This window comes from Lithobates pipiens, unplaced genomic scaffold (genome assembly GCF_037356315.1).
Source record: "Lithobates pipiens isolate NorthernLeopardFrog02 unplaced genomic scaffold, aLitPip1_a1.2 Scaffold_16, whole genome shotgun sequence".
NCBI lineage: Eukaryota > Metazoa > Chordata > Amphibia > Anura > Ranidae > Lithobates > Lithobates pipiens.
Genome location: NW_027507748.1, coordinates 193,637,539 through 193,661,999, shown reverse-complemented (window position 1 = coordinate 193,661,999; position 24,461 = coordinate 193,637,539). Strand labels below are relative to the sequence as shown.

The window sequence follows — 24,461 nt, the reverse complement described above, 5'->3', positions numbered from 1 at the left end:
TGTGAGCACACAGCGGCACTCTGAAAAGAGATATTTCATTGCATATGTAGTGCCACCCCCAAAGGAGCCGATTGGTAAATTTGGGTTCTCTGATCTCCGCCTCAACCCCACGAATGACTTCAGCCCCTCTGGCACACCTGGTTAAATTAAATTACTGCAAACACATTTAAAGACACATGTGGAGAATTCTGTTATCCTGGCTGTGGATTATCACCAAAAACACACACACACCTGGTAGTGATAAACAAATTGAATATAATATCATGTAAATGGAAATCATTAATGCATATGGAAGCTTACAACACTGTCAAAGCTTTTTGCAAAGAATTAATAATTAGAAAAGACAAGCTTCAATACTTAGCAACTGTAAATTTAGAAAAGGGAAGTAATCTATATGCCCATAACACAGACGCTGGAGGGAGGAGAAAAGATCTATCAACTTCTCAGCTCCTTCTGGGCCACAAACGCCATTGAAAGTAATGCCGTGTACACGCGGTCAGACATTCCAGCAGAAAAAGTCAGACGGAATCATTTCATCGGATATTCCGATCCTGTGTGGGTTTCAGCTGACTTTTTTTTTTTCGAAAATTCTGACGGACCTAGAAATAGAAGATGTTTTAAATCAATTCCTATCGGGAAAACCGTTCGTCTGTATGCTGTTCCGACAGACCAAAAGCGACGCAAGGGCAGCTATTGGCTACTGGCTATTTAACCTCCTTTTTCTAGTCCCATCGTACGTGTTGTATGTCACCGCGTTCCAAATGATCAGACATTGGTGTGATCGTGTGTAGGCAAGTCCTTTTCATCGGAACTCTATCGGAAAAACCGTCAGCGTTTATTCTGTGTGTACGTGGCATAACAATACAAAAATAAAAAATGGGTTAACAGGTACAGTAAGCACAGTTCTGTAACGTTACAGGTCCTGAGTTGAAGAGTACTACTGTCTTCTGCTAGCAAACGTTGGGGACCTTTGTAAAGAAAATAGGTTTAATCAATCAAAAGTGAGACAGTAATCCTCTATGAAATCCCGTTAGTTAGTGGTTTGTAAGAACAGAGTGGCTAAAACAAGCATCCTCTGACAGTAGAAAGGGGAATAGGTGTCTGCATGTAGTGTGTGTACTGTGCTAAGAAAGATATTGGGTTTACACCCGCTCACCAATTCTCTGGGTGATGACACAATGGAAGTCCCAAATGGTGGTTCAGGCTCCTGGCAATGTTGTAAGGCACTGGATTACCTCCTGTTTGCCGATCAGGATGGCTGGTAGCTGAACTGGCAGGATGATGGGACAACGGCAAACAGGACACCTGGAGGGGCTTTGTGATCCCTGAAGCGGTGTGTAAGTTGTCTCCACTGGGATAAATGGCGCTAAGTTGCTGAGCAGGGTCCCTGGGCTGAACAGTGGAGGACCGTGTAGGTGACACTGTTCCTGGCTCCTTTTTCCTCCGTCTCTTGGCAGCAGTCTTGGGAAAAGCGTGGCTCTCCCTCTCTCAGATGTTGGTAGACAGTATGGCTCTCTCTCTCTTAGGTGGAGTTCCACCACACCTCACCACTCCTGTCCTCTATCCCCTCTCCTCACTCTGCTCAGACAGCCTTCTTCAGATCTTCTGTCAGCACTCTGTAGTGCTGTGCGGAATACCCCTCTCTCTCTCTTTTCTCTCACCTCTGCGCTTCCCTCTCCTCATTTACCTCAGCACTTCCTGAAAATTCCCTTTTTTTCCCAGTGTGCTTTGTGTCTCAGTTTTCTGGAAGGACAAGTCAGCATCTGTCTCCATCTTGTGGCCAAAAGGAGAAATTTCATTACAACATGCCTGCTACACATAATTTTTAAAACACAGACACTGCACAGTATATCTTTCTGTAACAGAGAGGATTCCAGGATTTGGGATTAATGACAGTCAGGGAGGGAGGGGGAGAGGGAGAGACTGCGGGCTGACAGAGGCCCCTAAACTGACCATGGTATCATGGATCAGCAGCCATGATTACTGTGGTCAGTACACACAGGGGAACACAGGAACAGGTAGGATCAACCAGGTATTTAAAAGCATATAGAGGGACAAATGACATCACACAAGCACTATGCTGTATATCCTACTTTAAAGGAACAGGATCTTTTTTTTTTTTTTTTTTTTTTTTAGGGTTTCAACCGCTTTAGGTGGTGGTGCCAATATGCAGCTTTTGGAATAGGAATCTCTTCACTGTTGTCAGGTAACTGGTCACATTCATTTAATGTTGGCAAAGGTATGTGTATATCTCTCTATATTGAAGGGACTATATACCCATTATTAAGTCTCTACAAGACCAGAACAGGTCTTCAGAGTTTATGGTATATGAAAAAATACCCCTATATCTGTGGTGTCACTGTAAGAAATGAATGTCTCTGCATCAGTGGTGTCATTGACAGGAGGACTATTTTGCCTTCTATGTCAGTAGGATACAGGAGGGGAAGAGAGCTGGGAGGTGAACTCTGAAGGGTGCTTGGAAGCAATGAGATCTGGAGGGGCTCTGAGGTAGGAAGGGGGCTGGGGGGGCTCTAGGAAAGGGAGGAGGTTAAAGAGGAAGTAAAGTCTTCCTTTTTAATTGTACCTACAGGTAAGCATATAATAAGGCTTACCTTTAGGTACTGTAAATATCTCCCAAACTTGTACTGTTTAGGAGATATTTACTATATACGCCGTGGATTACGTCATCAGCGCATGCACTCTGAAGGAACGCCCATCTGTACCATTTCTTTAGAGCTGTGTGCCGTGACCGGCGGCTCCATAACGCATGCGTGGGAGTGACGTCATGACGGCTCTGGCCAATCACATCGTTAGAGCCTGCGAACCCGGAAGAAGCACCAGGGAATAGGGATGGGCTTTATGTTCGGGTCGAACATGAGTTCGACTCGAATATTGGCTGTTCGCCTGTTTGCTGAATATCGAACAATTTGGTGTGTTTGCGGCAAATTCGAAAGCCACGGAACACCCTTTAAATGTCTATGGGAGAAATCAAAAGTGCTAATTTTAAAGGTTAATATGCAAGCTATTGTCATAAAAAGTGTTTGGGGACCTGTATCAATGCAAAAAAAAAATTCTAAAAACTGAAGTTTTTTTGGGAGCAGTGATTTTAATAATGCTTAAAGTGAAACAATAAAAGTATAATATTCCTTTAAATTTTGTACCTGGGAGGTGTCTATAGTATGCCTGTAAAGTAGTGCATATTTCCCGTGTTTAGAACAGTCTGACAGCAAAATGAAATTTCTAAAGGAAAAAAGTCATTTAAAACTACTCACAGCTATAATGAATTGTCCATCCCAGCAATGCACATAAAAGTTCATTGATAAAAACAGCCAGACCCTTATCCGAGCATGCAATCTGGCAGAGTGCCCCCCCCCCCCCCCGAACCATACCAGGCCACATAATATATAAAAGTGAACAGTGAGTCCTGCGCAAATCTGTCAAAATTCCTATATAAAGTGCTAAGTGCTAATAAAATAAAAATAAATGTAAACCCAAAACTTAAAATATATAGAAAGCAGGCAAAATACAGAAGTCCATATGGTGGATATCAACGTCTAATTCACTGGCACCAGTAGTGAAAACGCAGGTAAAAGCAGTACTATAAAATCCAGGGGCTTAAAGGCTCTCAGAACTCTCACCTCCAAGTGTAGAAAAATAGGCACATCAAACCAAGCAGACCACCTCCACTTTCGTTCCCAGCCACCAGGGGGTCCTCAGCTACAGCCAACTAGGAAGCAGTGATCTCCGCACGAGGGCCATATAATACATGTAGACTGTACTATTGTTACGAGGAAGGTATCCACAGGGGTGGGCAGCTCAAAAAATAATAAACATGGAGAGAGGGGGAAGGCTCTGATAGTGTAGTAATTTCTCAAAATAGTGAAGTTTAATTAAAAGAAGTGTAAAAATCGGACTCTCACATTTAAACAAAAAAACAGCACATAAAGTAAAATGGTGTTTTGGCGTTTTCCGCCAGTCCTACTTCACTTTCGGTACGACGTACGGCCACTCCCTACGCGTTGCGTCAATCATGTGACTTCTTCAGGTGAATGGGTAGGGGTACATTGTACCCCATACTCATTCACATAGGGTGGGGGGCCGGGATCCGGGGGCCCCCAGATTCTGATAAGCCCCCCGCCCGCAGACCCCGACAACCAACGGCCAGGGTTGTCGGGAAGAGGCCCTTGTCCTCATCAACATGGGGACAAGGTGCTTTGGGGTGGGGGGGGCAGCGCGGCCTCCCCCTTCCTCAAGGCACCCCCCCATGTTAAGGGCACGCGGCCTGGTACGGCTCGGGGGGGGGGGCGCTCGCTCGTCCCCACCCCCTTTCCTGGCCGGCCAGGTAGCGTGCTCGGATAAGGGTCTGATATGGACCTGGGGGGGATTCCCCTTTAAGTCCATACCAGGTGACGGGCCAGCGACGCCTCCTTCGCTAGTCCTGGCTACCTGGAGACGCGCTCAAAATGAATGGACTTTCCTCCGCGTGTGTGGGCGAGTCCATTCATTTCAAAAGTACAGCGGATAGTCCAGCGGACATAGTACGCCGTATAAGTCCGCCACAAAAGTGCCATGTGTGGGCAGGTAGCTCGTTCGGAAAGTCCAGCAGACAGTCCGGCGAAAAGTCCGCCAGACTAAGTCCGCAGGATAGTCTGCTACGTGTGTACGCGGCATCACAGGTAAAAAAAAGCTCCTGACTGTTAGGGACTGTTTCAAAACACTACCAAAAAAACTGTTAGCAATCGCAGGGATCAGGCCTGACTCTGCGAATGCTGCAGTTATGTGTTTAGTGTTTTGTAAGTGACAGTAATCGATCGATACTGCACTTGGGTGGGTAGGGCTGGGCTGGGCAGAAGGACAAAACGCAGGTGATAGCAGGTATCTGGGCTGATCCCGATAAAACACTGCATTTTTGGGAACCTTAAACTGCCGGGGACACTAGTATAGATCTGATCAGTTCAGATATCGATCCCTTCAGACACTATACCACTAAGGGAGGTGTATGCCGTGTGCGTGGATGTTAGCGGTACTGGCACTAACCTGAAGCTGCCTGGGGTGACGCAGACCCTATCTGACCCTAAAACCTAACTTATATCACCCCCTGGGCGATCAGAGGGTTAAACCTTTATTAGGTAATAAATGGAGGGTGCCCTGATCACTGTTAAAAAGGTTAACTAGGGGGCATTCAGGGGGTTAAAACCTTTACTAGGTAGTATATGGGGGTACCTGACGCTATAAAAAGCTGACGCTGAACCTAAATACTTACCTGGCTAACTAGTGCCACCTGTGACACTAGTGCCGCGTACACACGTAGCAGACTATCTGGCGGACTTAGTCTGGCGGACTATCCGCCGGACTGTCTGCCGGACTTTCCGAACAAGCTACTTGCCCACACACGGCACTTTTTCAGCGGACTAATACGGCGTACTAAGTCCGCCGGACTATCCGCCGTACTTTTGAAATGAACGGACTTGCCCACACATGTGGAGGAAAGTCCGCTCATTTTGAGCGCATCTCCAGGTAGCCGGGGCCAGCGAAGGAGGCGTCGCTGGCCCCGTCACCTGGTATGGACTTAGAGGGGAATCCCTACGCCGAAAAATCGGCGTGGGGGTCCCCCCCAGGTCCATATCAGACCCTTATCCGAGCACGCTACCCGGCCGGCCAGGAGAGGGGGTGGGGACTAGCGAGCGCCCCCCCTCCTGAGCCATACCAGGCCAGGGTTGTTGGGAAGAGGCCCTTGTCCTCATCAACCATGTACCAGGCACCCCCCCATGTTGACGGCACATGGCCTGGTACGGCTCAGGAGGGGGGGGGGGGCGCTCGCTCATCCCCACCCCCTTTCCTGGCTGGCCGGGTAGCGTGCTCGGATAAGGGTCTGATATGGACCTAGGGGGGACCCCCATGCCGATTTTTCGGTGTAGGGATTCCCCTTTAAGTCCATACCAGGTGACAGGGCCAGCGACGCCTCCTTCGCTGGCCCCGGCTACCTGGAGATGCGCTCAAAATGAGCGGACTTTCCTCCGGGCGGGAAAAGTCCGTTCATTTCAAAAGTACGGCGGACTGGCACACACACGGCCGGATTGTCTGCCGAAATGCGAGTCCGGTGGACATATTGGAGTGCAAAAATACTTTCTTAGTCCGCCAGACTTTTGGGTAAAAAAAGTCAGCCGGAGCCCACACACGGACTTGAGCCTGCCGGACTTTTCCACCGGATTGTTTGATCGTGTGTACGAGGCATAATACGGCGATCAGAAAAAGATTGATTAGTGACACTGGCGATGGGGGTGATCAAGAGGTTAAACCTTTATTAGGGGGGGCTTAGGGGGTACCATAGACCTAAAGGGTTCTACCACTACCTGCGCTACCACTTATAACAATCACAAATGACACTAATGCAGTAATCAGTAAAAAAAAAATGCTATTGGTGTCACTGTAACAGGGGGTGCAAGTGATTGAGAGGTGATTAGTGTGCCCGCGTGTTCTACTGTTAGTGTAGTGTTGGTTTGGTGCAGTCTTACTTGGATGTCTTCTTTCCTTGGAAGCCATAACGAAAAGGCTTCACAAGGAGCGATGACATCACTTCCTCTGTTTCTGGTTACATTACAGAAGCAGAGGAAGCTTCTCATTAGCCAGGAGCAATCGCTAGGGAGTGGCCGTGAATCAGTGGCTTCCCCCTCAGCATGGATCGCTTCTGAAGATATTCTAACCACCGCAGGCACCGGGGGGGGGGGGGGGGCATGATCAGGCTCCCCGCTCGCTGGGAGGCAGGGACGTACAGGTATGCCCATATGCCTGCCTGTGCCATTCTGCCGACGTATATTGGCGTGCGGCGGTCGGCAACTGGTTAAGGCAGTTTTTACACTAACATTTTTTGCAGCCCTAAGAATATCCGAAATTGCAAATGGGAAAGTGGCGCTGTTACTCGATTAATAGTGTTAAGATCTTATTATCCATTCAGAGAAATGCAGTTCTAATTTGGAGATGAAATAATAATGATTAAAAAGCAAGTAGGAGAAAAACCTTTTTGTGTTTTCTTAGCAACAAGTCCATATTCCAGGGCAAGCCTGCAGATGGGAGTTGGAAGCAGACTCCAAGTTACATGCAAAAAGAGAGACAGGAAAGGCGCCACCAGATTAAAGACAGTTGCATTTATTTGAAACACACAGGTGCATACATCATGGGTCAAGTCCTGGGGAAAAAAGTGTGGGAACTCCCACCCAAGATCCACTCCCCCACCAAAAAACAAATTATACGCTCATATGCACGAACACTTCAAAAGTGGTATTTTTCATCCAATTTTCGTATTGTGTGTATGAAGCTTAACTGTTCGTACATTAAAAAGAAGCAATCCTCAATAAACATAAATATGGTAATTCTCTGAATAATCAGCATTCATTCAATTGTGCTTCCATGCAAATGTGAACATCATGTTCTGATCTTTATTGGGGAATTTTATTTTGTATATAGAGTGTTTATGTGGTGAGTTTACACTTTTCATTGAACAGAGTTTGGATAACACAGAGTTAAACAGAAAGGTCATAAAATAACTGCACATTATCTGGACAGAATGCTTGGGAGATAGTGATATGTTCCTGCTTAGGAGATGTATGTTAGCTTGGGGGGCTGCAAACTCTGCAGGGCTCCAACACACACTCGCTGCTATTCCAACCCTTCACATATTTCTACATAAACTTCCCTTCTGGCATTAAACTTTGCCAGGTATTGTGCTCAGCTTACCACCCCAAACTGATGTTCTTCCCTCAGCTCACCTCTCTCCCTGCATGTCCTGTGAGCAGATTAGCTGATCTACCAGTCAGCTAGACCTAGACCTGATCTACCTGTCAGCTAGCTGTGATTGACAGGTAGATCGAAGCAGAAGCTGTGATGGGGCCCCCTACTGGCCATGCCTGAATTGTCAGGTGTGCGGCACTTACTATTGCGAGCTGTGTCGTCAGCTGCTGGTGTAGCACCTGCCACACAGCTCAAAGTCTTGCAGGACACAGCTGCCAATGGGAACTGAGTCCCTGTTGTGGAAAAAGTACAGGAACTCAGTTCCCATGCGTTCCCGCAGGACTTGAGCCCTGGCATACATCCACTTACATATAGTTTTGAGAATTTCCAGCATTTCTCCAGAAAAGAACGTGCCTGTTTGTCTACACGCAGTGCGCATGCTCTGAAACGTCCTCACTATTGGCAGTGACGTCACCACGCTCGACGCCTGCGTTCCACTGTGGACCTGAGCCAATCCTTGATCTCGGTGTATGCCGCCAGACAGGGAAGTTCTGTGGGTCGGGACCCTCCATCTGATGGGAAAAACATCTACAGGCTCTCTAATTCATTCATGTTACTTAGCGTAACATTATCTTTCACAATATATATATATATATATATATATATATATATATATATATATATATATATATACATATAAATTGGGCTACCTTTACTGTTTTCTTATTTTTTTATTCATAAAAAGTGTATTTCTTCCATAAAAGTGCGCTTGTAAGATTGCTGCGCAAATATGGTGTGACAGAAAGTATTGCAACGACCGCCATTTTAGTCTCTAGGGGTTTTAAAAAAAAATGTATAATGTTTGGGGTTCTAAGTAATTTTCTAGCAAAAAATAAATAAATAATGTTTTTAACAAATCCCAAAAGAGGCCCTAAGTGGTTAAAAAAAAAGAGACCCATGACTTTCTGTTGCAAGTAAGAGGTTCCCCCCTTGAGCTCTGTCCCTTCCAATAAGGTTTAGCAATATCAATGTTTGGTCTATTGAACGAAGTTCCGTCCTCCAGCCACACAGTGGCAGTGTGGGACCGCAGGACAGGATGACGGCTCCCGCCCCCGTTGCTATAGACTTGCAGTTTGTTTACTTCCGCTCTCGAATTCGTGGCTGAGAATACGGTTGTGGTGGACGGGTAATGGCTGAATGAGAGGACTGGAGAGGGGAGCAGCTGAGCTCCAGCCACCGGGATCCCGGGCATGGCCGCCGAGGAAGAGGAGAATGTAGTGCCCGGTAAGTTCAGGCAGCACCATGCATTCATGTCATGGGACACTCACTGGCAGTATCTGCATCGTACTGTATGCCAGTCACCAGTCTGATCAGATAGTGCTATGTGACATGATATACACCTGCCTGCTAGTGGTCTATGAGAAGCACTGACACGATCCATGGCTCTCTGTATGGGAGGCAGTGACATGGTCTGTGGGTGCCTGGAGGCTTTGTATTGTGTTATAGTCACTGACATGTTCTGTCACCCAGGAGAATGGGATAGTCAAAGAGATAGTCACTGCCATTGTCTGCAGCACTTCTGTGTTACAGTAAGTGATGTGATTTTCCAGCCAGGGATGAGCGCAGATATGTCCGGACTAGGATCTGAATCCACGTGTGGGAGCCCACCAGGAGGCTGTCACCGGTATGGGTGGGGGCAAAAAATATTAAACATGAATCAACACCGGACAACCAATGTTTGCTTCCTGAGAAAATGCTGAACTCAAATATCATTTCGGAATGACTGTATCACGTAGGAATCTTGAGAGTTATAAAATTAACCTTCAACTAATATAAAAAATGTAATTGGATAATGTTTCCGACGCGCAGCATATGATTGGTCCTTACAGGTGGGCTCGCACACATGGATTTGAATCTTTCACTCTTCATCCGAACATGCCTGAGCTCATCACTAGTAACTAGAGATGAGCTCAGGCGTGTTTGCATGCTCCACGTGCAGAGCTCTGCGCTAATCACAGGCAGTGAGACATTGCCCCATCTCTGCAGCCTTGCATCGGGACAATGTCTCACTGCCAGTGATTAGCGCACCGCTGCGCAGACTTCCTGGCAGGCTCTGCACATGGGGCATGCAAACACGCCTTAGCTCATCCTTAATCACTAGTAACGACCTGTATAAACACCTTAATTTCCAGGCAATGTTTTGGTTTTCAGTGCTGTAATAGTGACAATTACTCCGTTATCCAGCACTGTACCCAAATTGTGTGTGTGTGTGTGTGTGTGTATGTATGTATATGTATATGTATATGTGTATATATATATATATATATATATATATATATATATATATATATATATATATATATATAGATTGGTCAAGTGTCATTCTGGGAGGACATACAGGTATGTCCTCCTAGAAGCATGTCTCCTGCACAGTGGCACAATCTGTGGTAGACCCAGCGGATGACCAATCAGTGTGCCGGTTCGCTGTGCTGTGGTACACTGTGATTGCTGTGACCAATCACAGTGATCACATGTCCAGTGGTAAACTGGCTCTCATTTGTGACGCCATTGCTACAGGAATGGGCACTAGACTACAGAAGCCCTTCTTGCCAAAGGACACAGTGGCAAAACTAGCTTTATCAGTGGGGGACTTGATAAAAACCCTGTCATGCTCCAGAAGAGAGGTGCTAAGAACCCTGGGTCTGATGTCGGCAAGTATACCGGACATAGTCTATGCACAACTTCACTCAAGCCCTTCACTTCCTGTTCTCCTGGGACAAAAAGAGGGAGTCCCCGGATCAGAAGATAATGCTCACCCCTTAGGTGCTGTCCTCCCTAGAGTGGTGGACAGTACGCAAAAACCTAAAGGGAGGCAGTCCATGGGTGCAATGGGATCTGGAAGAAGGTACCACTGATGCCAATTCCTGGAGGTTGGGGGGCCCACCTAGGAAAGGAGAAAGCCAGGTCAATGGAACAGCTCGCTAGGTCGGATGTCATCCAACTACAGGGAGCCCAAAGCAGTAGGAGAGGCCCTGAAAGCCTTTCAAGAAAGCATCGTGAGCAATGAGGTTCAAGTAGGCTCTGACAACGCCACTGTTGTAGCCTACTTGAGTCACCAGGGAGGCACCAGGTCCAGACTCCTAGAATTATCCAAAGAGGTCCTGGACTGGGCCGAGGGAAAAGTTCTGTCCACATAAAGGGGACAAGCAACAACGAGGCAAAATTCCTTAGCCATCAGCCGATAAGGCAGGGGGAATGGGAACTGAACCCCAAGGTATTTCAAACCCTGGTACAGCGCTTCGGAAATCCAGAAATAGATCTGTTCACCAACCGCCAAAACAGGAAGGTAAAGAGCTATTTCTCGATTTCCAAAGAGTGGGAGTCAGAAGGCTTAGATGCCCTGACTCAGATCTGGAAGTGCAGGTTGGCATACACCTTCCCACTCCTAGCACTGATTCCTTCCTTCAGAAGCTCAGCCAGTCCCCAGGCCAACTCCTCCTGATACCCTGGTGGCCAAGGTTGGCTTAAGATCCATGGCAGTGGCAGAGCCATGGAAGCTTGCGAACAGACCGGATCTTTGCAGACAATGGCCAGTACTATTCCCAAGGCCAGAATTTTTCCAGCTGACGGCCTGGTTAGTGAGCGCCAGATCCTAAAACGTAAAGAGAGTGATAAGTATTCTCTTTCTGAGCAGAAAACCAGTGACTAAAAAGATTTACTCAACAATTTTTGAAAACTTTCTGTTCCTGGGGAAAAGAAAAACAGGTGTTAACTGTTCTAAACACCCATTTGAACCTACAGAGGAGGGTCCCTTTAAGTTTCTAACCTTAATAATATAATTTCTGTTAGCAATTACCACAGCAATTACCACAGCCAGGAGGGTTGGGGACCTGCAAGGGCTGTCCATGAAGGAACCTTTCTTATTTATACAGCCAGATTGCTGTACTTATTTCATAGGACGCAAGATATAACATTTTGGTCTTTTTGTGATAAACCAAAAAAACGAGAAAGAAAATAAATTTCATTGTCTAGATGTAAGAAGGTGTCTCCTTACCTATTTACAGAGAAGAAAGGTGTTTACGAGATCCAATCACCTACGTGATCGGGGGCCAACTTGCGGCAGCCCTCCCCTAATTTAGGCCGCGGGTTTGCAGCCTACCAGTCTACCGACTGGGTACTGGGTGGGTGGCGGAGACTGCCGCTTTCCGTGTTTGAGCGTCCACCCTCCGTTCCACGGCTCGGAGTGGACTGGTCTCCCCGCGGGTGGCGCACTCGCGGCCCAAAATTTAGGGAGCGGCTTACTAGTCCTTGGCTTTTACGGCCTACTAGTCCTCATAAGTCCTACTAGAGGGGCGGTACTGTGGGGGCTCTGAGGGCAATCCCCTTTTGGGGGTCCTTTAGGTGGGCCCTTCGTGGGTGCCCCTGGCGCTACCTGTGAGGGGCCTCGGCCTGTGCCCCTGTGAGGGGCTTCAGTGGTGCTCTCTGTGCGGGGCATCCGTCGGGGCCTTGGTCAGGGCCACCTGTGAGGGGTTTTAGCCAGCGCCCCCTGGTCTGCCAGGCTGTATCCTCAGATAAGGGTCTGATATGGATTTTGGGAGAAGCCATTTTTTTATTTTTTATTTTTTTGGCCTGAAGTTCTCCCCCAATCCACACCAGACCTCAAGTGGGTGTCAGCAACTTAACCAATGACTAATTCCTGACAGCAGGAATGAGTCCCTAGTTTTTAGGATGCTGGCTGGTGCTGGCTCTTATTAAACAATGCAAAAACGGACCGTTGTTTGATTAACATCCATTTTTGTCCATTTCAACAGACCTGGATTTAGCCTTGTTCCATTAAAAAAACGGACCTGAGCACACGCGTATACAGATGATCATCTGTAATATCCCCTGTGATCGTAGAGTGATGTCATGAAAATTGTGTACTGTGTATGTCCCCTGTGCTTGTGCCTTTAACAAAACTATGTGTCCTCTTTGCTAATACAATGACCTGCAATGAGAAAGTGTGCTTTTATGCTTGTGCCCAGCGCTTATTGGGGTTACCTGTAAAAAGAACATGTATTCTCTGTGCTTGTAGGGTGACGTACAAGAATGTGTCCTCTATGCCTGTCCCCTGTGCTTGTAGGGTGATGTACAACAAGAACGTGTCCTCTATGCCTTTCCCCTGTGCTTGTAGGGTGACCTGTAACAAGAACATGTATACTCCATGCCAGTCCCCTGTTCTTATGGAGAATGTTTGTCTATGCTTGTCTCCTGTGTTTATGTGATGACCTGTAACAAGAACATGTTTTCTCTATGCTTGTCCCCTGTGCTTCTAGGGTGACCTATAACAAGAATATGTGTCATGTATGCATGTCTCCAGTGCTTATGGGGTTATCTGTAACGAGAACATGTGTCCTTCATGCTTATCCCTTGTGCTTGAAGATGGGCCTGTAATGGACACCTCAAAATAAGCAAAGGACAGGGTGCTTTGCTGAGTTTTTTTCCCCTCCAAAATAACATTAGTTCAATGAAAGAATTTTTTTAAAACCTTGGAGTCTGTTATCATTTTTGCAGATATAATCCCTTGACCAAATGTGACTAACAATAGTTTAGAACTCTTCAGGCATAATGAAAGCTGTTTTTGTTTCAAATCTAAAGCACGCATTACAATGTTATTTATTGCATCTTAGAGAAAGCTATAAATTTTGAACTGCTCCAGTGTGTCTGGAGTATTCATAATTCAGTCCGCTAACATTTGCATGAATACATATATATGCTTAACTGAGTACAGAGGGTTATGCAAAGATGCAGGTGCAAGAAATGTCTTTTTTTTTTTTTTTTTTTTTCTGGTGTACTCTCACCATGCTGTTTCTGATGCTGTCTGGTACTTTCTCATAAGCAATAATATTAAGAAATGCAAGGACACTCCTGCTTGAGATATTGATATATATAGATAGATATAATATTTTTTCAAGGAACCTGTGTAATTGTTACTGCTCTTGTTTCCATGTGAAAATCAAGACTTGGCCTTGCTCTGTCATCACCTAAGCCTTCATATTGCTTAGGGAAGATGTCTGTCACAGTCTCTATTTACACCTGGGCGTTCCGGAATCGCGGCAAAACGTGGGATGCATTCGCGATGCTATTACTTCCAATGGCACCCCAATCGTGATGCAGTTTTGTCTTGGTCGTCTTACTGCAATCGTAACGCCCTACGCTGATGCCCAAAAGAAAATCTTGCTCCTTTTTGAGCGACAAGCTTCGTGCATTGGGAATGTCCCGCAATTGAAGTGCAATTTATTGAGCGACAATCACTGCAAGATCGCACCAGCCATTAGAAGTAATGGCATCGCAAACGTGTCCTGACCTGGAATGCCCAAGTGTGAATGGAGTCTAAGGAGTGGGGACCTAGATTGGCCCCTTAAAGCAGAACTTTACCCAGAAAAACTTTGATAAAAATAATGTTCTTTAGCAAAGAACTTACTCTCCACATTAAAATTTATGCTACCAATAGTAGTAGGTGCTGTAAATTGCTTCCATTATTGCTCCTGTTTCTTCTTGCTGGAGGCTGCCATTTGCTGAAGCCCAGAACCCCAGCTGTAAATCATAAAGCGGAACTAAACCCATTGATTTGCGGTTTCAAAAAACTGTTTAAATTGATTGTGTCCTCAACCATACTATCAAACCATGAAATGTGCGTACGTGCGTCTGGGCTGAATAGTGTATGCAACTACAATCTGGTAACTAGAATACGAACATAAACGCCTAAAATTACATTCAAAATTGCAGATGTTCAAACAAGTATACCGTGTGCAAGAGGGTTTACAGCTATAGGATGCTGAGTATTGGAGCAGAGGGGGGCTGGATCCACAGAACAGTGTTGACACAGGAGAGAAAGTTGTCATTTTATTAGGTAAATAGGAGATAGAGGGTTGCCTGGACATTAATGTTTTAATGCACAGTATGTCTGCAGCGTATGTGCTAGATTCAGATGCAAGAACCATGTATTGCACCACCACTTATAGCATACCTCCCAACTTTTGAACTTCAGAATGAGGGACACTTGAGGAAGGAAGGGGATCCTAGAAATCCCTACAGGCTGCGTATACCTTCCCAATTCATCCATTGTTGGAGAAATTGAATGAGGACTGGGTTCACCCAGATAAACTATTTTCTCCTAAGAGGTTTTCCATGCTTTATCCAGTAGAGGAAACGTTCACCAAGAAATGGGGGGGGGGGGGGGGGGGTGCCAGCAATTGATGTGGCTATTTCCTGTGTGAATAAAAGCCTGACCTGTTTCGGGTTCAAAGATCCAACCGATAAGCTGTACATTTTGTTTAGAGCCTCTTTCTCTGTGGCTGGCGCTGTGGTCCAACCTGCGGTAGCAGCAATTGGCATGTGCCAGTTCCTCAAGGAACAGATGAAGCAGGTGCTTAACCTCCTTTCCACGAGGAGGTCAAGGTTTATGCAGACCTTCCTAAGGCCTCATGTTTTGCGGTTGATGCCATTATGGATTCTGTTCAGCATGCATCCCACCTTACTTTCCTGCTGGTACACATGCACAGGTCCCTTTGGCTTAAGCATTGGGAAGCTGAGGCTTCATGCAAAATATATTTGATTGGGTTCCCATTTTATGGGGAATGCCTGTTTTGGGAATGATCTGGACAAATATATCCAGAAGATTACCAGGGGCAAGACCACGTTATTACCGGTCAAGAAGAATAATAAACAGATCTGGTAAGCTGAACCCCAGAAGCTCCCCCGCTCGGCCAAGTGGGGGGAAGGCTGCTGCAGTTTGCAGGTGCCTGGCGGGAAGAGATTCAGGACAAATGTTTAACCTTCACGGTGTCTCTGGCCTACAAGCTGGAGTCCCGGGAGCTTCCGCCATCTCGTTTCCTAAGGTCAAAGGTCTTCAAGGATTCAGAAAAATGGAGGCCCTTGTTTCTAGCCTTAGAAAGTCTGTTATCCCAAGGGGTAATTATGGAAGTAGCCTTAGAAAAGCAAGGCTCGGGGTTCTACTCAAACCTCTTTACGGTTCCAAAACCGAATGGGGATGTCAGGCCTATTCTAGATCTAAAAGACCTGAATCAGTTTCTAAACATTCGCTCTTTCCACATGGAGTCAATCCACGCAGTGGTTTCCAACCTTCAGGAAGGAGAATTCCTGGCATCAATGGACATCAAAGATGCATAGTTACACGTGCCAATATTTCCCACTCACCAAAGGTTTCTAAGGTTTTTTGCGGTGGATCAGCACCACTTCCAATTCGTGGCCCTACCTTTCAGTCTTGCTACTGCACCTCAAGCGTTCACAAAACTTCTAGCCCCGCCCTTCGCACTACTAAGGGTTCAAGGTATAACGGTGACAGCCTGTCTGGACGATTTGCTACTTGTAGAACAGTCCATAGCACGATTAGACTGCAATGTGCTCAGCACAGTGGAGTACTTGGAGTACCTAGGCTGGCTCCTCAATCCAGAAAAATCCTCCTTGCAGCCCCTAAAAAGGCTGGAGTATTTGGGCATTATCATAGACACAATACAATACAAAACAGAGTATTTTTACCTGGGTCAAAAGCCTAAGCTGTAAAGGCTTTGGTCCGAGTAGTCATAGCAAGGAAATATCCTTTATTTCGACTATTCATGAGACTATTAGGGAAAATGGTGGCCTCATTCGAGGTTGTTCTTTACGCCCAGTTTTACTCAAGGCCTTTACAGAGCAGGATTATCTCGGCCTGGAACAAAGTTCAAAAGCCTTGGATCTTCCAATGTGCCTGTCACCATGGGTACGCCAGAGTCTCAATTGGTGGTTGCTGACCAAAAATCTACTAAAAGAAAAATCCTTTGTCCCAGTTACTTGAAAAGTTGCAACCACGGATGCCAGCCTAATAGGCTGGGGAGCGGTTCTGGAAGAAGCTTCCACTCAGGGAAGATGGTCCAGAGCCGAAGGACTCTTGCCCATCAACTTTCTGGAGATTCGGGCAAGCCCTCAGGGTATGGACTTGCAGGTTGCAAGGTTGCCTTACCCGGATACAGTCCGACAATGCTACGGCAGTGGCCTGTATCAATCGCCAAAGAGGCACCAGGAGTCTGGGTGCCCGAAAAGAGGATGAATGAATGAATATTAATCACATTTTTTCTTGGGCACAAAGGCATGTTTCTTGACTATCTGCGGCCTTTATTCGTGGAGTAGAAAATTGGCAGGCGGACTTCCTAAGCTGCCAGCAGCTGTGTCCAGGAGAATGGTCTCTACACCCCAACATATTTCAGACCATATGTCGGAAATGGGGTACCCCGGATGTGGACCTGTTGGCTTTCAGGTTCTACAGAAAACTGGACAGCTTTGTGTCAAGAACAAAGGATCCACTAGCTCAAGGATCAGATGCCTTAACAATTCCATGGGATCGATACTCTTTGATCTATGCTTTCCCTCTAGTTCCGCTTCTCCTGCGACTCCTTCGGAGGGTCAAAAGGGAAGGTAAGCCCAGATATTGGTATTCGGAGATCGTAAAGATGGCAGAAGGAAGACCTTGGGTTCTTCTGCTATGCCCAGATCTACTCTTGCAGTGTCCAATATTACATCCTGCCTTACGAAGTCTGAATTTGATGGTTTGGCTGTTGAGACCCACATTCTGAAGAGCTGTGGACTTTTGGGGTCAGTCCTATCCACTCTGGTTAATGATAGGAAGCTGGCCTCCAGGCTCATCTACTACAGAATCTTGGAAGGCATATGTTTCCTGGTGTGAATCCAGGGGGCGGCATCCTAGAAAGTATGCCATTAGCAGTATTCTTGCTTTTCTACAATTAGGCGTAGAAATTAAGCTGGCCTTGAGCACTATAAAGGGCCAGATCTCGGCCTTGTCGGTATTCTTTCAAAGGCCGATTGCCTCTGGGCCTTTCTTCAGGGGGCACTGCGCTTGAATCCTCCAGTTAAGTCTCCCGTGTGCCCATGGGATTTAAATATGGTTTTGTCTGTTTTACAGAAGCAACCTTTTGAACCATTGCACCATGCTTCTTTAGCTCTTTTGACAAATAATTATTATTTTTTTGGTAGCAATATCCTCAGCTAGGAAGGTATGATAATTAGTAGCTCTTTCTTGTAAAGAGCCATATTTGATTATTCATAAAAAACAGCTTGGTGTTGCGTCCTCCCCTGACTTTTTTTTTTTTTTTGCCTAAAGTGGTTTCAGGATTCCATCTGAATCAAGATGTGGTCCTACTGGCCTTTTTTCCAGATCCGCAGTTCGCAGAGGAGTTTTTTTTTCTACACTCTCTAGATGTTGTAAGAGCAGTCAAAAATCTATCTGCAGGCAACGGCTCAGATACGAAAGACTGATTGTCTATTTCAGGGCTCGACAAAACCCGGGCGCCCGGTCGCATTTGCGACTAGAATTCCAGACCTGGCGCCTGGGGCAGCACAGCTGGGGGTATGCTGTCTCCGCGGCCCCCCCCGGCGCGATCGCGTCGGGCCGCGCCGCCGCCGGCCGGTAATTTAGCCCCCGGCTTTGAGGCCTTCTACGATCCTATGGTTCCTTCTGTAATCTGGCGCCCTCTTGTGGTGGCCGTTGGAATTACAACCAGCAATGCTAATGGATGCAATGCTAATTTTCCCTGCCTGCCAGCCTATCTTCCTTCCCTTTACTCAGAACCCCTAAAAATTATATATATATTTTATTCTAACACCCTAGAGAATAAAATGGTGGTCGTTGCAATACTGTCTGTCACACCGTATTTGCACAGCGGACTTACAAGCGCACTTTTTTGGGGAAAATGTATTTAATAAAAAAAAAAAAATAAGACAACAGTAAAGTTAGCCCAATTTTTTTTAATATTGTGAAAGATAATGTTGCGTAGAGTAAATCGATACCAAACATGTCATGCTTCAAAATTGCGCCCGCTCATCGAATGGCGACAAACTTTTACCCTTTAAAATCTCCATAGGCGACATTTAAAAAATTCTACAGGTTGCACTTTTTAAGTTACAGAGGAGGTCTCTATTTTTTTTTTATTTTAACTTTTATTTTTATTTTTTTCACTGTTCTTTAAAAAAAAAAAAATGTGTCACTTTTGTTCCTATTACAAGGAATGTAAAAATCCCTTGTAATAGAAAAAAGCATGACAGGTCCTCTTGTATATGAGATCTGGGGTCAGAGAGACCTCACATCTCATATTTACACTAAAATGCAATTTAAAAAAAAAATTGTCATTTGAAAAAAATAAATAAAATGTCCCTCTAAGAGCTATGGGGGGCAATGACTTGGAGACAGGTGAGGGGCTTGGGGCTATCTTCCCCTCACTTGTCTCCATGTCAGGCCAGGGACAGGTCCAGATCGCCGTCACGGACCCGGCTCCTAACTTTTTTAGCTGGCTCCTAGATTCCAAGCAAATTTGTCAACCCCTGGTCTATTTATTTTGCCAGAAGGCCCCAAGAAGGACCAGGCAGCACCAAAATCCACTATCTCTAGATGGATTTGACAGGTTATTGTTCAGGCTTATGGTGTAAAGAAGAAAATTCCTCCTTTTCAGGTTAAATCGCATTCGACTAGTGCAGTTAGTGCTTCATGGGCAGTGCATCACCAGGCCTCCATTGCTTAGATCTGCAAGGCTGCAACTTGGTCTTCGGTCCATACATTCACTAGATTCTACCAAGTGAATGTGAGAGGGCATGAAGATGACGCCTTCGGGCGCAGTGTAGTGCAGGCAGCGGTGTAATTTCTCTTGTACATTGCCGGTCTGTGTTTTCTGATCTGTGTCTCCCTCCCCTCAAATTTGGGCATTGCTCTGGGACATCCCACTAAGTAATTATCAAAGGCCCTGTGTCCCGTGACTTATGAACAAGAAAGTGTGATTTTTAAAAATGTCTTACCTGTAAAATCCTTTTCTTGAGAATACATCACTGGACGTGACTCCCGCCCCTCTTCAGGATTATAAGTAGGGATACTTATTGTTAGGAATTTCCCTTGTGATCAGTAAAAACTCCGGGTGTTCTTGAGAAGCAAACAATTTATTTCTGATGTGGCCCACAACAGGGAGACATGCTTACAGGACAAGCTGCAGGAAAAAAAGTCCCAACAAAAGAAAGTGTTCCGCCCTCACATATCCCACAAGAATAACATCTCTATGCTTCTATTGGCTGAGGGAACATAAATAACGTTGTCATGGTACAAACTAGTACCTTTATTAGCTATCCATATTCCCGTACATTCTTAGGCTATCATATTTAGTTAAATCTAATCATCCTACTTACTATGGAGTTAATTAGGACAAAACAATACAATGAGTTAATACAATAATGTGCTCAGAAGTAAGCTTTTTAACAAATCAGTCTCAGGACTATTGTTTTTCTAATAGTCACACAATAAACATTTAAAACTTTTCTAACATTCCCTCCTCTTTGTGTGACTATTTTATCTCCACATATTTCGATGAAAGTCCCTGTGTTATACACTTTCGGACTGTATGTCATTAAGTTGAGCTTCAATGTCCACATAGGTATCCTCAGAGGTAGAGAGGGTTTGATACATTGTTCTTGAGACTGCAGTTTCAATGAGTTTTTGTGAAAGTCCTCGAATACAGGGAATGCAGCAGCATCCGCAAGTGACCAAAACAGCCAAAGCCACAGCGATTGAGATCAAACATGATGTGATAAATCCAGTCCATTTACCGAACCATCCTTCAAGCCAAGTTGTGAATGGATCATTAATACCTGAGTTTTCCGCCAATTCATTCGATAGCGCAGTCAGTCCTTCCAAGGCTCTGGTCACTGTCCCTCCAGGAGCTGTATTGTTGGGGATAAAGGTACAACACATGCTACCAAACATTTTGCATACCCTCCTCTTTCAGCTAAGACCATATCTAAAACCATTTGGTTCTGCCAGGTCATTAGAGATGTGGGGGCCAACTGTTCTGCTAGGCCCTTCACAGCATCCCTAGTATAGTTTACAAATCGTTGTTGGTTATAATATATATATATAATTAATCCAGTCAACATTTTTATTTATAGTCACCCACCAGAGAAGAGACTCAAACCCAGCTGTCACCTGATTCCTGGCTTTAAACTCGTCCGGCACCCCGCGAGGAACCCCAATCTCATCTATGTAGATCTGAGAGTCAAATGACCCCAAGGGAGAGGTGTCCCTACGATACTGTCGGTGACTCTTAGTCCACGGGTATTCTGACAGGATTCTCAGGGGCATAGCCAGCTGGACCATAGCGCAATCCCCTTGGGCATTGGCCGGTAGTCTAGCTCGCAGTTTCTTATCCCCACACATCCACCAGACATCAGCTCTCTGAATGTCATGTCCAACCCAGTCACCGTTGTCCGTGTTAATCCTCTCCACACAGTAGTCATCAGGTAGTGACCCAAGATCCACCGCGCTACGGTTCCCTGGGAGTGCAAAACAAGTAAAGTTGCCCGGATAAGCGACAACAAACTCAATGTGTGACGAGTAGAATTTGTTTCAGGTTTATAGCTCTTATTATACAATTGCAACATACATTTTAAACCTTCTGGATCTGTATTGTGATCTAGAGGAAAAGGAACTGTTGCTAAATGTGGTCTGGCTCCGGCACAAACTAAACAGTTTTCCTTTTTCAGAGTTCTAACCGTGTACCTCAACCATTCTAACCACTCATTTTTTTCTTGGTAGCCCGTCTCCAAAGCTATGGCATCTTCTATTGTTAGGTTAGTGAATCTTATAGTTATACTCAGAACTTCTATTTTAGTATGGCCTTCTTCTTTCCCTTCTGAGTCTACTTTTTCCTGTTGTTTAATTTTATTAGGTGGTAATACCTCAAGGAAAAATGTTCCTGAGGGATCAGTTCCTGACACCCATGCTCCCATGGAATACAACCGCTGATCTTCCTTCCTCGGCTCCTTTAATGTTATTAATAGTTGGTTACAGTTCTTACTATGTATGCAGTGGGAGTTGGCCGCTTTTGTGATTATGAGTCTCTCCTTTATACCACTCTTTTTAGCCCCTGGTTGATTATACCCCCAATCTTGATGCACTGTAGTCCACAGGGCCTGATCCCATGCTTGACATCCTGCCTTATTCCAGACCCAGCAGATATATTTATCTGCCCATAGAAGTCCTCTAGCCCCAGTTGTATTCCCACAATCTGCAACCTGACAGAAGTCTACCAGTATAGTGCTAGTTATTCCCTCTATAAAGGTTAGATTTAATGCTTTTCCTGTTCTTTCCCAATCCAAAGGTTCCTCTACTCTTCCATAGCGCCTACCCCCTCTTATGGATGCCTCTCCTAGAGTCACCAGTAACCCAAGGATAATTACTGTCCCTTTCATCCTAACCAGCTACAGAGTTCCAGCGGATAGGATAGGGGAGTTGGAAGGGGAGGGAGACTTCACCGGTTTGAGACCTCCCTTTGTAGCCGGATTTTCTGGACCTCTTGTAGCCAACTGGCCCTACTCTGCCTGTAAAACGTTTTTACAATGGGACTGGTGAATCCAGGTAGACCTTTCTCCAATCCTTATCACAGTAGGGGTAGTTAAAAGGACTTTGAAAGGACCATCCCACCTTGGGGAGTTACCACTGCTTTTTTTCTTATTAATTTTTATTGAGACCCAATCTCCCACATGCACCTTTTTCATCTTCTTTTGGGGGTGTGATATACATACTGGTCACAGCTACTAGTAGGCAATACATCCAATTATTTTTACCTATTTCTTCCATAACTTTTCTCAGTTTGCTTTTTAGAATGCCATTATGTCTTTCTACCAATCCAGCTGATTGGGGATGATAGGCACAATGGTATTTCCCTTTAATTCTCATCACTTCTATCAAATGTTGTATATTTTTTAATTACAAAATGGGGTCCATTATCACTGTAAATCCTTTCAGGGATTCCAAATCTAGGAATAATATCTCTTAGTAATGCTTTGGCTACAGTCTGTGCATCTGCACTTCCTGTCGGGAATATCTCCACCCATTTGGTCAGGGTGCCTGGGTACCAAACAATATTTCTTCCTTTCACATTTGTCTAATTCAATAAAATCCATGCAAATGTGTTGGAATGGATATTGTGGTGTAGGGAACTTCCCTTTCTGTGGTCTTATACCTCCCTGAGCATTGTGTCTTGCACATATAAGACATTGAGAGCAAAAGTTTTTTTAGTAATTTGTGAATCCATAGGCTGTACATACTTTATTTAACATCTCAGTCACCCCCCTGTTTGACACATGCGTTACTCCATGTGTCAATACTGCTGCATACCTAAATAAAGATTTTGGTAATACCGGTTTCCCTTCAGGTGATGTGTAAATGTCATCAATTATTGTGCAACCCTTTGTTTTCCAATATTGTTTTTCCCCAGGGGGGCATTTTGCTGCATATCAGTAAGGACTGTATGATCTATCACTATGATTTCTCGTCATTATTTTATGTGCAGCTTCATCTGCCCTTTTATTTCCCTTTGAGATGGGGTCCGTATATTTTGTGTGTGCTTGACATTTACAGATTGCAAGCTTTTTTGGTAACTGTATTGCATCTAGGAGTTCTAAAATGAAGTCCGTATGTGAAATTGGTTTACCACTGGAGGTGACCATCCCCCTGTTTTTCCATTGTTGTGCAAAAACATGCACTGTTGAAAAGGCATATTGACTGTCAGTGTATATGGTTACAGATTTTCCTTCTGACAGTATACATGCTCTTGTCAGTGCTACAAGTTCTGCAACTTGTGCTGAATAATGTTTTGGTAGTGGCCCCACTTCCAAAATCTCATCCTGTGTCACTACTGCATATCCTGTTGCATTTGTGCCATCTGGATTTTTCTTACTAGAACCATCAACAAAAAGTATCATGTCAGGGTTAGATAATGGTACATCTTTCAGATCACTTCGTGGCAGTACCTTTTCAATGATGGCAGCAGTGCAGTCATGTTTATACCCGTCAGTAGGAAGTGGTAGTAGTGTGGATGGTTTTAATGAAGTACACCTCTGTATTGTTAAGTGAGGTTTTGTCAAGAGTATTGTCATGCAGGAAAGATGCCGTGCTGGGCTCAAATGTGATATCTTTTGCTGTAACAGGATAACAAACACTGCATGTGGTACCTTTTCAGTTAGTAAAGTTGAATAAAGACACCAGTCCATCCGGTTCAGCCTGAGTGAGTGTCTAGCCTCTACCCCTGTACACCCACATCGTTCTCCACCCCCAAGGATCCAACGTCCCCATTCATATACCAAGGCCAAACCGGGACAGAAGCCAATCAACCCACCTGCATGTCCCCGGAGTGCGGGAGGTAACCAGAGCACCCGGAGGAAATCCACGCAGGCACATGGAGTACATGCAAACTCCAGGTAGGCAGCGTCATGATTGGGATTCGAACCAGTGACCCCCTTCACTGCTAGGCGAGAGTGCTAACCACTACACCGCTGATGCTACCAGTGCTTGTACACAGGGTGGAAGTACTCTCGTTGCACTGTCTATTTCTGTAGAGTAATCCTTCCTCTAAAACCACCTGCGCCTCTTCCTCTATGAGACCCCTCTGGTTTTGCCTCAACAGTGTACTCTTCTGCATCCTCCTCTCCTTCATCACCTTGCACAAAAACCTTTACTTTCACATTCTTTTTTGCTTTTAAATACTTCTCAGAATGCTTAGCATATTGTAAAACATCTAAAACTGATGCAGTTCGGTAAGTAACCATGTTTTTAACAATGTAATCCTTGTGATCCTGTTTCAATCCATTTAAAAAAGCAGTCTTTAGCTGTTGCTGATATGCACTATTCACATCCTCAGCTT

The 24,461-nt window shown here is 45.2% G+C and overlaps 1 protein-coding gene across 1 annotated transcript in view; it reads left to right on the top strand.

The window, feature by feature from the left end:
- Nucleotides 1-8,838: 8,838 nt before the first annotated feature.
- The window catches only part of LOC143982280 (X-linked retinitis pigmentosa GTPase regulator-like), a 184,296-nt gene continuing 168,673 nt past the window's right edge, over nt 8,839-24,461 (top strand). The window contains exon 1 of the mRNA XM_077480863.1: nt 8,839-9,012. Coding sequence (XP_077336989.1) covers nt 8,979-9,012 — 34 coding nt within the window. The 5' untranslated portion in view covers nt 8,839-8,978. The remainder of the gene's footprint in view (nt 9,013-24,461) is intronic.